Source organism: Danio rerio, chromosome 10 (genome assembly GCF_049306965.1).
Source record: "Danio rerio strain Tuebingen ecotype United States chromosome 10, GRCz12tu, whole genome shotgun sequence".
NCBI lineage: Eukaryota > Metazoa > Chordata > Actinopteri > Cypriniformes > Danionidae > Danio > Danio rerio.
The window spans coordinates 306,667-320,000 of record NC_133185.1 but is presented as its reverse complement, the minus strand read 5'-3'; the positions used below and the strand labels follow the sequence as shown (position 1 = coordinate 320,000).

The 13,334-nt window shown below is 49.3% G+C and overlaps 3 protein-coding genes across 20 annotated transcripts in view; 1 reads left to right on the top strand and 2 right to left on the bottom strand.

The window, feature by feature from the left end:
- Positions 1-397, top strand: part of LOC101882057 (beta/gamma crystallin domain-containing protein 3) — a 19,321-nt gene extending 18,924 nt beyond the window's left edge. For all 7 annotated transcript variants that reach the window (XR_012386029.1, XR_012386030.1, XR_012386028.1 and 4 more), the window contains one exon: positions 42-397. Coding sequence is in view for 4 of the 7 variants with exons in the window: in XM_073914281.1 (XP_073770382.1) it covers positions 42-118 (77 nt within the window). In the remaining 3 variants the exon portion in view is untranslated. The remainder of the gene's footprint in view (positions 1-41) is intronic.
- A 334-nt stretch (positions 398-731) lies between these two features.
- On the bottom strand, positions 732-6,185 carry riox2 (ribosomal oxygenase 2). 11 transcript variants are annotated; one of them, XM_073913616.1, is made up of 12 exons: positions 5,643-6,185; positions 5,414-5,559; positions 4,366-4,734; positions 4,086-4,205; positions 3,882-4,010; positions 3,679-3,782; positions 3,477-3,579; positions 2,994-3,162; positions 2,619-2,707; positions 2,129-2,218; positions 1,901-2,011; positions 732-1,292 (listed from the first exon to the last, which is right to left on the bottom strand). In XM_073913616.1, the coding sequence occupies exons 2-12, from the start codon at positions 5,528-5,530 to the stop codon at positions 1,116-1,118; spliced, it is 1,578 nt and encodes a 525-aa protein (XP_073769717.1). In that variant the 5' UTR covers positions 5,531-5,559; positions 5,643-6,185; the 3' UTR covers positions 732-1,115. The 11 variants fall into 11 exon arrangements, with proteins under 11 accessions (XP_073769717.1, XP_073769716.1, XP_073769718.1 ...); XM_073913615.1 differs by having other exon boundaries at positions 6,143-6,185; XM_073913617.1 differs by having other exon boundaries at positions 4,366-4,731; positions 6,143-6,185.
- tiprl (TIP41, TOR signaling pathway regulator-like (S. cerevisiae)) lies at positions 5,873-12,682 on the bottom strand. Of its 2 annotated transcripts, XM_073913623.1 has the most exons (9): positions 12,445-12,516; positions 11,195-11,327; positions 10,006-10,185; positions 9,401-9,500; positions 7,183-7,314; positions 7,012-7,107; positions 6,844-6,906; positions 6,592-6,762; positions 5,873-6,530 (listed from the first exon to the last, which is right to left on the bottom strand). In XM_073913623.1, exons 2-8 carry the CDS (start codon positions 11,305-11,307, stop codon positions 6,637-6,639), a joined length of 810 nt encoding a protein of 269 aa, XP_073769724.1. In that variant the 5' UTR covers positions 11,308-11,327; positions 12,445-12,516; the 3' UTR covers positions 5,873-6,530; positions 6,592-6,636.
- Between the last annotated feature and the right edge of the window lie 652 nt (positions 12,683-13,334).

Genomic DNA, 13,334 nt, shown 5'->3' with positions numbered 1-13,334 from the left:
GTGCAGAGCGCGTGTAACAGTGATGTGTGTGTGTGTTTCAGGTGAAGGCCAGCGGCTGGTGCTGAGTCCAGCTGAAGACCAGTGCAGCTCTCAGACCTGGGATATACACCTGCTCTGAGAACACACACACACCTGTCAGGACTGAGATACGAGTATTAAAGCGCACGTGTGAGCCAGAACATGCTTTGGGGGTATGTGTGTGTGTGTGTGTGTGTTTTTTGTTTTTATCTAGTAAATCTCGTTTGCACTACAGAAGCTGAGGTGTGTGTGTGTGTGTTCACAGCTGAAGTCTGCTATATTTCAGCCACACACACACACACACACATCTGAACCACGAGGATGATGTGTACAGCAATGTTCATGAGCAGAATGACAATAAATATGAACTGTAAACACACTGCGTGTGTGTGTTCACAGCTCCTTCAGTTTCACTCAGTCAGGGATAGATATGTGTGTATTTGAGACACACTCACGAACACACACACGTCATGAAACATCATTCCCACTTTGCTCCTGTCTGTATTTAATGTTTTGTTTCTCTCTGGACGCTTCATCAGGTCGTGTCATCATGAGCTGTGCCTGCTGTGTGTGTGTGTGTGTGTGCAAATCTACATAGATGTTTCAGTTTTTTCTTGCTAATCCTTCAGCAGTCTCAGTTTGTCTCACACACACACACACACACACACACACACACACACTTCTGCTGCATAAAATCAGACGGTGCACTGTGATATTGAAGAGTCTCTGCTTTAATGAGGAACAGCTGTACAGTTCATACTGATAGAAAACACAGAGAGAAAGAGTGTGTTCAGTGTGTAAAACACACACACACACACACAAAGAGAAGCCCTGCTAAACTCAACTCGAGCATTCACACTCACACACAGCAGATGAGCGCTGCTATACACACTCTTTACTGTACAGGAAGACTGTGTGTGTGTGTGTGTGAACAGGCTGAATCTGCAGGACATCAGCTCGACTGCTCAGAGTTATTATAGTCCAGTGTCACCCGTCCTGCAGGTGGATATCAGGAGAGGAATCAAACCCACATATAACCCCTCACACACACTACTGACAGCGTAACGGCGCTCAGCAGAACACACACGCTTCATGTCTCAGTGGTGGTTCTCCAGGGCTCCAGTGACCCGCAGCAGGCCTTCGCTCCACAGAGCCAGCAGCAGATTGAGTTTGTCCTCCTGCTGGAGCTGCAGATCCTCCACCGGGACTCTATCACTGACCAGCAGCTGCTGAAGAGCCTCCAGATGACTGAGCGGGAAACGCAGACCCCCGACCTGCAGGAGGAGAAGAGGAGGAGGTCATCAGAGACTGAGGAGGAGGACATGAGGAGGAACTCTGCTGGACTGATCAGAACCCGTCCAGCTGTTCACTCACGCTCAAAATACAGACAGAACACATTATTCCCATCAAACTCTCTCGTTTGTCATGCGTGGTGCATTGTGGGAGTTTTCAGGTTCAGTTCAGTGCACTGTTGATCTTTTAGATGGAGACTGCACTAACAGTGATTGACACCCTGATCAGTGCACTGACTAGTGAACAAGGCTGCTGATTGAGACGCATCCTCAGTGAGGAGGAGCAGCAGCTACAGGAGCAGTTCCCCTAAACTGAACAGGTGCTCAGGGTTTACTCTCCCCCGAGGTAAATATTCTGTTCAACACAAAAGCAGATGTTTTGCAGAATGTTGGAAAGCTGAAATCTTTAACAGCGTTCATTTATCCGACTAGTGAAGTTAATGGTCACAGGCCTCTATCATTCTTCAAAACATCTCCTTTTGAACAGAACAGAAGAAACTGGAGGCTCTGGGAACCCTTGACAGTGCACATGATGTTGATGAGTGTGTGAACGGCCCCTTAAAGACAGCGAGAGCATCTGAAGAACACACCTGAGACTCTTCGTCATCCTCATCTTCATCAGACGCTCCCATCATCATGTGTGTGTCCCTGCGGTTCCTCAGAGAGTGCAGAACATACACCAGCAGCTCAGTGGCCTCGTCCTGCAAACACACACACACACACACAAGCAAGCATCAGTGACGTCTGTGTGCTGATTGACAGTGTGTGGAGTGGAAGCGTTAAGGTGTGTGTGTGTGTGCGCTCAGTGATGATCTGACAGAAGTGATCAAGACTCCAGCAGTGTGTAGTTCCTCATCATGATGAAGAGCAGCAGTGAACACATGAACTGCAGCTGCAGCCTGAATAACCTGTAGTGATCAGACACACATCAGACTCATCACACTCTGTGCTCTCACTGCAGGAACCTCTGCTGGACTGTAGACTTTACACACTCCACCCACCTCTGAGTATAGATGAGTGACTGTGTGTGTGTGTGTGTGTGAGAGAGAGAGAGAGAGAGAGAGAGAGAGAGAGAGAGAGAGAGAGAGAGAGAGAGAGAGAGAGAGAGAGAGAGAGAGAGAGAGAGAGAGAGAGAGAGAGAGAGAGAGAGAGAGAGAGAGAGAGAGAGAGAGAGAGAGAGAGAGAGAGAGAGAGAGAGAGAGAGAGAGAGAGAGAGAGAGAGAGAGAGAGAGAGAGTGTGTGTGTGTGAGAGAGAGAGTGAGAGAGAGAGAGAGAGAGAGAGAGAGTGTGTGTGTGTGTGTGTCTTACGGTGTGGTCTGGACTGGGCTCCACCGTCAGCAGCAGATGATCTTTAAAGCGGAGACTCACAGTGTCCTGCAGCGCTGGAGCTCCACCCACTGCAGGAGGAGGGGAGATGCTCACTACAGGTGTTCACTACACAGACACTCACTACAGGTGTTCACTACACAGACACTCACTACAGGTGTTCACTACACAGACGCTCACTACAGGTGTTCACTACACAGACGCTCACTACAGGTGTTCACTGTGTGTGTTCAGCTGAAGCGAGTGTGTTACTCTCTTGTGACGTGTGTGTGCTCTGCTGAAGCGTGTGTGTGTGTGCTCTGCTGAAGCGTGTGTGTGTGTGTGTGTGCTCTGCTGAAGCGTGTGTGTGTCTCTGACCGGGCTGCAGCAGCTGAGGGTCCTGCAGGAACGGGGGCAGCCGGTGGGAGATGAAGTCTCTCCTCATGGAGCTGGAGCGCAGAGACTGACCCTGCTGATCCACAACATCGGCCAGACGCCGCAGGAACACACTGAGCTGATGACTGACCGCTGGAGAGATACTGGGGGTCTGACACACACACACACACACACACACACACACACACACACACACAGAGAGCAGAGTTAGTGATACACACACAGAGACACTGTAAAGGCGCTCACAGCAGGCAGGATCACTGTAATGACAGGTCGAGCTGTAGAAATGGTGGAGTGTAGAGAACAGCAGAGTGTGTGTGTGTGTGTGTGTGTGTGTGTGTGTGTGTGTGTGTGTGTGTGTGTGTGTGTGTGGACACTAGTTCTGCATGTTAATGGTTATCCTGCGTGGTGCTCAGGCCTTTAGTGCAGCAGTGATTCAGACACAGGTCAGGGGTCAGAGGTCACCGTCAGCAGGCCGCGGGGCAGGCCGGTGCGCAGCTCACAGTCAGTCTTCATACGGTCAAACACACAACCGGGCATCAGGTCCAGCAGCAGATCCCCCCACGACCTGCACGCACGCACGCACACAATGAATGAATGCAGCACTAACACATTCTGTAGCGTGTGTGTGTGTGTGTGTGTGACGTTGTGGACTGCACACACACACATGTTCTGGTAGGTGCTGAGGGTCAGGTGTGTGGAGTGTCCTGCTCCTGCTGGAGTGTCCGCCTGGTGGATGGTTCCTCTGGGAAAATACAGCAGATCTCCAGCCTGAGCACACACACACACACACACACACACACACGTTACATGTGCTACAGCCACACACAAACACAGCCCTAAGCCACTCTGACACACACACACACACACCTGCAGGATGAAGTCGTGTGTGGGGGCCCCGATGCGGCCCTCGGGCTCCAGGCTGTACTCGCGCGCCAGCGGGACGGTGGGCTCATAGAGTCTCCAGTGCTTCTGTCCCTCCAGCTGCAGGATCAGCACCTACACACACACACACACACACCTGTAAAATCACTGTCTCTCTCTGTCTCTCACACACACACACACGTAACTGACCTCCACATCATCGTAGTGCGGGGGGAGCCCCTGGGCGCCGGCAGGGGTGATGTAGACATTAGAGCCCACCAGACACCCGAAGAAACACTCCAGACGCTCCTGGATACGCCACAGCTCATCCTGCACACACACACACACACATAAGCTACGGCCACTGCAGTGTGTGTGTCTATCTGTGAGATTGAAAGATTGTATGTGTGTGTGTGTGTGTGTGTGAGAGAGAGACCATATGCAAGTGTGTTAGTGTGAGAATGTGTGTGTGTGAGTGTGTGTGTCTGACCTGAAACCTCTGCGGCTGGTGGAACTGTATGGTGGCCTTCTTCTCCAGGAAGTCTCTCTCCAGCAGACAGAAGTCGACGGCTCCAGCTCGGTTTAGCAGCCGCTTCTGTCCGCGCACGCAGCGGCAGGTGTTGATGTCGGTGCCGTACTGCAGGCCGCGGGCGCAGAGCCGCCGGAGCCCCGACAGTGGGAACAGAGAGCCGTAATAACCGGCCAGAGCCGCGTCCGAGCGGTGCAGCACCAGCGGCTGTCTCTCCCAGAACCGCTGGAAGAACTCCTGCAGGTCCAGCGGGCGGATCAGGCTCTGGAAGAACTCCTGCGGGGACCCGGAGCTGGAGAGAGTGCTGACCCGCTGCAGACGCTCCTCCTGCTGATGGAGTAGAGAGGGTTTATTTCCACACTCAGACTTTCTCCTCAATAACATCCTGTCAGAAGTGTTCTCCGCCAGTCATGATCAGCCGACGAGCATCAGAACACAACACTGTACAGTCCATTACTGCAGTGTTTCTCAACCACGCTGCAGCACCAGCACCAGCTCTGCACGCGTCTCCTTTACCAAACCCACTGATTCAGCCGCCTAGACGGGTTTAAGCCGTTTCAGCAGGGATATTATACGGAAATGTCTGAATATGAATCAGCTGTTAATTATTCCAGCACGTGCTGCTGTGATCAACAAACACTAACCCAATCTGTACACAGCACTGTAAACGGTCAAATAACTGTTATCAGTATTGTGCATATTGATTAACATTGCTGTATCTCGCCATATCCATCTCATATGTATCTCTAGAGGAAGTCCCCATAAAAATGACAATAGTAGTGTTTGGATGACATGTGCTCATGATCTCAGTGAGCATCTTGACCAAACTCATCATTCTGGTACTGCAGGTGACTCCAGAAGACACGCGAATCCAGCCCGAAATCATTCAGAAGATGTCAACTAAATACTGTATTTAAAACTTAATCAAAAACAAAATAAAGCTCCACCTTTGGAGAAAAACACCCCCTTTCACTAGGCTGCCCACGGGCCTGATATAAACCAACTTTACCTCAATCTCCTGCGGGGACCCGGAGCGCTGAGTCGCGGGTGAAGAGGCAGAGCTGACCCGCTGCAGACGCTCCTCCTGCCCGCTGCGCCGCGCCGCTCTCCGGCTGATCTTCGGCATGTCTGGAGCTCCAGATCAGCGTCTGAACACTGCAGAGAGAATCCCTGACAAATCAACAATCTGCGCTGTGCAGACACGACACCGACAGTAAAGCTGCTTATTTTACTCGCACATTCAGACTCTCATTCCCACAGTAAAGCAGGATTAATAAGAGCTAATACTGATGATCAATAGCGGTGTGCTGCTCTCAACAACCCGCAGCAGGTGATGAAGACCAGCAGACCCCTCCGGCACTGCTGTTGGCCAGGCTAAGCTCGGACTGTCCGCGGCTGAAGAGTGAAGGTGTGGATATCAGAACAGCAGCGGTGGACAACAGGAGGAAACTGAACACACGCCGATGAGTTACTTTAAAAAACACTTTTATTTAATTTACAATCTCTGAAACTACACACAGCCCCGGTACAAGAGCTGAGGTGCTGATGGAGGAGCTCTGATGAAGCCTCGCGAGTGTACTTGAGCTCAGTGTGCACGCGCTCAGGACAGGGTAATGCGCACACTCCGCCCTGTAGAGCTCCTCATCAGCCCCGGACAGACCGCAGACACACATGATGAACATCACTGAACACAGTTGATACAGTAAAAATCTCTCACACACACACTGCTGTTACTCACCGGTTGCAGCACAAACACACGTGCACACACTGGTGTCGCGCTCAAACCCCACCGGGCGGAAACCGTGTACTAACACCGGTCCTGATCGAGCACAACAGTTCCCAGCAGACTTCAGAGGAGCGACAGTTCCTCATACACACATGAAGATATTAATATGATGTACAGTGTTCCTGCAGCGCTGCTGTATCTGCCACAGCTCTCAATCAACAGAGGACACGTCCATCAGCGACTCTCACATCAGCAGTACAGATGAGGATGATGAGGGTTAGTGTCTGAAGAAGAGTATGAGGAACCAGAACAGTCTTCAGCAAGGGCTTCTGTGGGTGAGTGTGTTTCTGACCCTGCTATACTGTGTGTGTGTGTGTGTGTGTGTGAGAGGGGTTAGTGTCTGTAGAAGATTAAGACGAACAGATCAACCAGAACAGCATAATCCAGTCTGCAGCGGATGCTTCTGTGTGTGTGTGTGTGTGTGTGTGTGTGTGTGTGATGCTGCTTTACTGAGTGTGTGTGTGTGCAGGAGCGTCTCCCTCTGGAAACTCCAGCTTCTCGCACTCGGTGAGTCTGAGCGGCAGATGTGGAGCGATCTCATTGGGGTCGGTGTAAACCGCTGGAGGAATGTGCTGAAACACAGACAGAGAGAGGCGTTCACACAAACACACACACACATGCGCACGCACGCACACACACACGCACACACACACCTGCAGATCTGCCATGTTGCTCTCGCGTGTGCTGAACTCTCGCAGCATGTGCTTCTTCCCAGCCTGTGTCAGACAACAGAGCAGCGGCTTCAGTCCAGTGTGTGCTGAGTTTACATATCACGCATCAGCGCGTGTGTGTGTGTGTGAGTGTGTGTGTGCTAAACCTGCCTCGTGGTACAGGCGTGTGTCGTTGATGCGTATCAGCACTCCGTCCACTCGAAGGAAGAACCGCAGCAGGAGGAAGAAGCTGCTGGGCATCACCCTCTGAAAACAGCAGAGGTCAGAGCGCACACACACACACACACACACACACACACACATACACACACACAAACTCACGATCTTCACGCTGATCATGGACACGCCGTGATCATGCAGCTCGTCCTCAAACAGCAGCACGTCCTCGAAGAACTTGATCTGCTCTCTGGCCTTCAGCTTCTCCATGTCGATGCGCTCGGCGGTGGGAGAAACCTGGACAGCAGATCTCAGAGTCAAACACACACACACACACACGCGCACACACACACGCGCACACACACACGCGCACACACACACGCGCACACACACACGCGCACACACACACGCGCACACACACACACGCGCACACACACACACACACACACACACACTGCTACCAATCCATCTGAAGCTAGGGACGTGATACCATTAATAGTTCTGTCTGGTTCTGGAATCTGATTGGCTGATAGCCGTGTGATATTCGCAGTAACAGCACTGGTCCAGCCTCTTCACCCTCGTGTATTCCTCCGCCCACAGAGAGTGACAGCAGATCAGTACACTCACTGCAGTCGGACTCATACTGCAGCGCTGGCCATCATCGTGCACTGCCGAGGCTTAATTAGGTGAGAATGGAGAGGTTTAGAGTGCAGCTCGCATGTTATTATTGAGGACAGCTTTTGACTTTTAAATATTCATTATTTCTGAGAGACAGCGCGTCGGCGGCCATCAGCCTGCCATACTGAGCAGAGCAAAGATCATCAACTTTGTCCATCCACAAGATGGCGACAGAGACTGTATAATGCGCACTTAGAGGAGGAATAACCAGCGTAATGTTAAACTGCAGCTGATCACTCCATGATTAAGCAGGTCAGAGACACTCGGAGCGGATCTCTCTCGCTGTGCTGCAGTGCTGTATTTATACCACAGTAACTGCAGTGTCGAGTGTGAGATGGCACTCAGACATCAGGAATGTGTGTGTTCTGTGTTGGCCATCTGCTTGTTTCTGATGCGTCTCCTGTTTTCATTACTGCAGACTGGTTCAGTAAACAGAGAGACAGAAGAAATGCCCGCATGTGTTCAGTGTTTCTCCTCATCTCAGACACAGCAGTGATCTGCTAGTGTTGTTCTGCTTTGGCTTTTTCAGGGTTCACTATAGTGATCTCCTGACTGCAGCAGAGGAACGCTGGGAGATCTCTGTACAGCACAGGTGTCAAACTCGGTTCCAAAAGGGCCGCAGCCCTGCACAGTTTAGTTCCAACCCAAATTAAACACACCTGACCAAACTAATGGAGTCCTTCAGGCTGGTTTGAAACCTACAGGTAAGTGTGTTGGAGCAGGGTTGGAACTAAACTGTGCAGGGCTGCGGCCCTCCAGGAATTGAGTTTGACAGCCCTGCTGTAGACTGATGACACTTCCTGCTGTTCAGCCTTATCATCTTAAACTGTGAGCAGAATCAGCTGTTCTGTCTTCACTGTAGACATTACGCTGGAGAATCATTCAGACACCAGCTCTACAGTGATGATGGGGAATGAGCAGCGGCTTCTGCTGTTCTGACGTCAGCTGCAGATGTGAATGAACGGCGAGAGAAAGTAGTTCCTCATACACAAGGGTTTTTAGACTCTCTGAGTTTGATTTTCAGTTTTATACACACAATTATACGGTCAAACTGTTGTATAAATGCAATATAACACGAGTAGCAGTGCCATATGGCTGTATATCGCCACTGGTGGGACACTAAGACACTCAGCCTGTGGCCTCGAGCCAACACAGCCTCCCACCAGTGCGATATACAGGCGATAGTGGGATATAGTTATGTTCATATGCTTGAACATTTCCACAATATCAGATTTGGATCAGCCTATATGGCAGATGCTGATCCAGCAAATCTGATATCAGATCAGTGTGTCCAGAATGACTGAAAGCATCCACTGATCCGTCTAGCAGCTTAAACATGACCGCAGCAGATCACAGCATGCGTTTCATCAGCAAATGCAACATGTTCAGCCCAGTTTCAAGGCAAAACAAATAATTAAAAGATTTTAATGTTAATATGTGATGAAAACCCTACAGTATCTGCTGGAAACACTCTGCTGAATATCTGCTGGAGAGAGCTGAAGAATGAAAAAGCCCGAGCACAGTTACAGAGAGACCAAGAGCTGAGGCCCGCGCACACCAACAGAACCTTACATACGAGCATGCCATTACACCTGTTATTGATCCTCCACAGTGGCGTCTGCAGCTCTGTGTGTTCAGGCGCTGCAGTGTGGAGAAGCGAGGACCCTTAAAGTCTATATCTGTGTGTTGCAGTGTGAGAGCGCACCTTCATCTGTGTCTGTTCTCCGATCAGCGTTCCCCTGTAGTCGGTGGTGTAGGTCCAGTCATAGCGCTTCACCGCCTCTGTAGAGTGCTCAGACTGAGCCCTGTGGAGAAACACACACACACACACACACACACACACACACACACACACAGAGGAGTTGGGATTTGGGATAAACTGGCTCATTATCGTGCTGCTGATCATCCTCCACACTCTGTCATGTTGACTTCACCACATTACTGTGGACTCGGCTGTGTGCTGATCTGCCGTTCAGGAGTCTGGCATGCAGAAATCTCCTCCGCAGTGTTTGTGTAACTCTATACTCGTCTGATCACGTCTGTGCAGGAGTCCTCAGTGTTGATCAGATGGAATATAACAGGGAAACCTGCTTTATTAACTAAGAGTCACTCAAACATCGTTACCGGCGCCTCTCTACTGTACGCTTGGTCTCGTGTATCCGCCATGTTTGTAGTTCTAATTGAATTTTTACTCTTTTCAGCACACTACAGTATGGGACGCACTAATGTTGTATTAGAACACTATTGAGGACGGGTAGTGTGTGCATTGGGACGCAGCCCTGATCTCCATCTGTGCACACACTGCTGTACCTGCTGTCCTGCCACTCCTGAGCGCAGGCCACCTTCACCGACTCCTGCAGGTTATTGACACGTCTCAGAGCGTCGATGGCGTTGAACTCGATGCCGAAGCCGTCGCTGTGCCAAATCCGCAGCACATTATCACCAAATAGCATCTCTGGGAGAGCCGGCATCTGCATCGCCTCCGCCAGCCTGCACACACACACACACACACACACACACACACACACACACCTTTAAACTCACAGGCGCTGCTTCATTACGCTGCCAAACACAGAGCAGTCTATCGTCTCCAGTTCGTGGTGGACTCTGGCGTATGCGTGATTAACAGCATTCCTCAGCTCATCATTACTGTCCGGAAAGGTTTCAGTAACTCGGTGTTCCTCCACTGTGGTTTAACACTATGACATCCACATGAATGAGGAGAGCTTATTCAGATCGCCCTCTAGTGGCGAACCACTGAACCGTTCTCATCATTTTGACCTGACCTCAGATCAGTTTTAGGGTTTGTCAATGTTTTTAGAAGACATTTGTAAAGTTGAAAGGAATAATCATGGTTAAGTCAGTTCTTGGCCTGTACAGCACAGCCCAGCATGAAACAAACAATATTAAATTAAACTATTAGAGAACGGATATCAAAGCAGATCTGGGCAATGACAATCTGTTCCTGTTCATTCAAGCACTTACTGATTATTTTTACAGTGTTTACTTTACTCTTCTCCTTCATGTGTGACCGTTTCTCTCACTTTATTTAGAAGTTAACAGCAAATGTTCTATCAAGGATGTAGAAATATAAATAAATACGAGTATAAATATGAAACATTTAGATTCCAGGTCCGACAGATAATTCTGCTTAAAGTGCTCAGTGTAAGGCGCTGATGAGTGAGCAGCGTCCTCCTCCTGCTGCTATTGATGCTTCTGCTTTACTGTAATACTCTGCTCATGTCAATGATTAATCAGGACTGAACAACATAAATAAACAGAGCATAATATGACACAATAGACTTTTTAGTCAGCAGATTGCGTCAGATTTTTTGCAGAAATTGCTTTAATGAACAGTCATATGAAGATTAATGTGGAGCAGCGTCACACAACTGATGCTCTACTGATGAGCTCAAGCACAGCTGCATCCCTTCCAGACCTACACCCGACTGCACACACACACACACACACACACACACACACCTGTGCTCTTCTTTACCTCTCGATGTCTTTAGACTTCATGATGTGTGTTTTGGTGGCGCTGATGATCCACGGCCCGAAGCTGAACTCCTGCTTACTGCTCTGAAACCCCTGAGAGATTACTGACGACATCCTGATGATGATGATGAGCCCTGGAGGAGAGGGAGACTGTAAACCAGCGCTTTAGGCAGATTAAAGAGCATACGGATGGTGAAGTACAGCAGGACACTTCTCATTAGTACAGCCTCATTAGTTCATGTTAGTCAGACTCTCAGATTAACATCAACATCAGGACACCGGCAGATGAGCTGCAGCTACTCTGGAAATATGAGTTATAGGAACAGCACTGAGTGACTGAATTAACTCTCTTCAATAGATGGACAGAGACTAGGAGCATTAACTGAGAAACCAACATCAGCTCTTTCCCAGTGCGGGGTTGCAGCTGGAAAGGGATCCACTGTGTAAAACAGATGCTGGAATAGTTGGCAGTTCATTCCACTGTGGCAACCCCTGATTTATAAAGGGACTAAGCTGAAACCTGAATGAACATCAGCTCAGGTAAGTAACAGCTACAGCAGTTTTCATTCTGAGTTTAACCATCGTCTGCTTGTGTATGGCCACATCAGCACCTTACCCTGATACCCTGCTGTCTCAATATAAATGAGTCCAAATGCTCAATCCTGCACTCATCACTGTGCATTAATGAGCCGGTGGGCTGCACATCACTAGAAAACAGCCCTGCTACACCTCCATCATCTGTCCAGCTGTCAGGGAATGCTCCAGCTGAGCTCTGCAGATCAGCGGCTGCTCCTGCACGGATCACGCTGTAACACCTGCAGTCTTCTCCTACTGGACACCGAGAGCTACAGAAAGGGTTAATGCTGGATAAAGCAGTGTCTGTCTGAGTTTAAAAGACATTATATATAGACAGACAGAGAGAGAGAGAGAGAGACAGAGAGAGAGAGGCAGAGAGAGAGAGAGAGAGGTGTTGGAGGCTCGTGATGTCAGCAGGACTGAGGAGATGATGTGGCTGTGCTGTGCTGTGGAGCTGCTGTATTGAACAGCCACAGCTCTTCATTTAAACCTTAATGAGTCTTCATGGATAATCACCAGTAATAAACAAACACAGACAGGCTGATAACTCAAGAGACGACACGATACCAGCACAGTAAAACACAACAGACATCCTGTTTCTCGCTGTGAAACACTGAAACACACACACACACACACACACACACACACGTAAACAAACACACAACTCGCGCTCACCTCGGCTCCGCGTCCATGTATGTGTAGAGCGCAGCGTTAAAATCCTTCCGGTGTGCAGCCGCGGCGGTGCTGAAGGTTCCGCTGTGTGTCGTTTTATTTAACTCTTATCATTATCAGCGTGTTTGTGCTGTGGTTTTGGTGACTGCTGCTGATTACATTTTACCAAATAAAACCCTCATTGATGTAAAGCAGGTATGCCCAGACTCAGTCCTGGAGGGCCGGTGTCCTGCAAAGCTTAGTTCCAACCCTAATCAGACACACCTGCACCAGCTAATCAGGCTCTTACTAGGCTTTCTAGAAACCTCCTTGCAGGTGTGTTGAGGCAAGTTGGAGCTACAATCTTTAGAACCCCTGCCCTTCAGGACCGGGTTTGGACACCCCTGATGTAAACTAACTGCTCTAACATGTGGACGCTTTGAGGATGTTGATGGAGGCGCTGGGCAGAATCGCGCCACCTGCTGGCGGCAGAAGCGGAGGACACTCTTCACACCGGGACCGTAAGAACATGTAAACTTCCGGGTTAATGGAAGATATCCCATTCTCTGCTTCAAATCTTTTTGCCCATTATTAATTCTGTTTATTTACTTGAGTAAATGTGTAAATCTGAATTCATTCAGTTTTTATTCAGTAATTTATTACTTTTTATTTAATATATTAAGGTTCTAGTTATGATACTCCCAAAATAATTCTGCAGAAATCCGCAGATTTTTACCAAAATTCTCTGCAGAAATAGCAAAAATCATCCGCAGATTCCGTCTGGCCCTGGCTATGATATATGATGGCTGCAGTGTCATCCCTCTTCTGCTAATAATAGTCATTGCTCTTTCTGTATGCGGGTTATTCTCATGAAACCATCATAACAACAGGGTTTTAAAGGCAACACTTTAGTA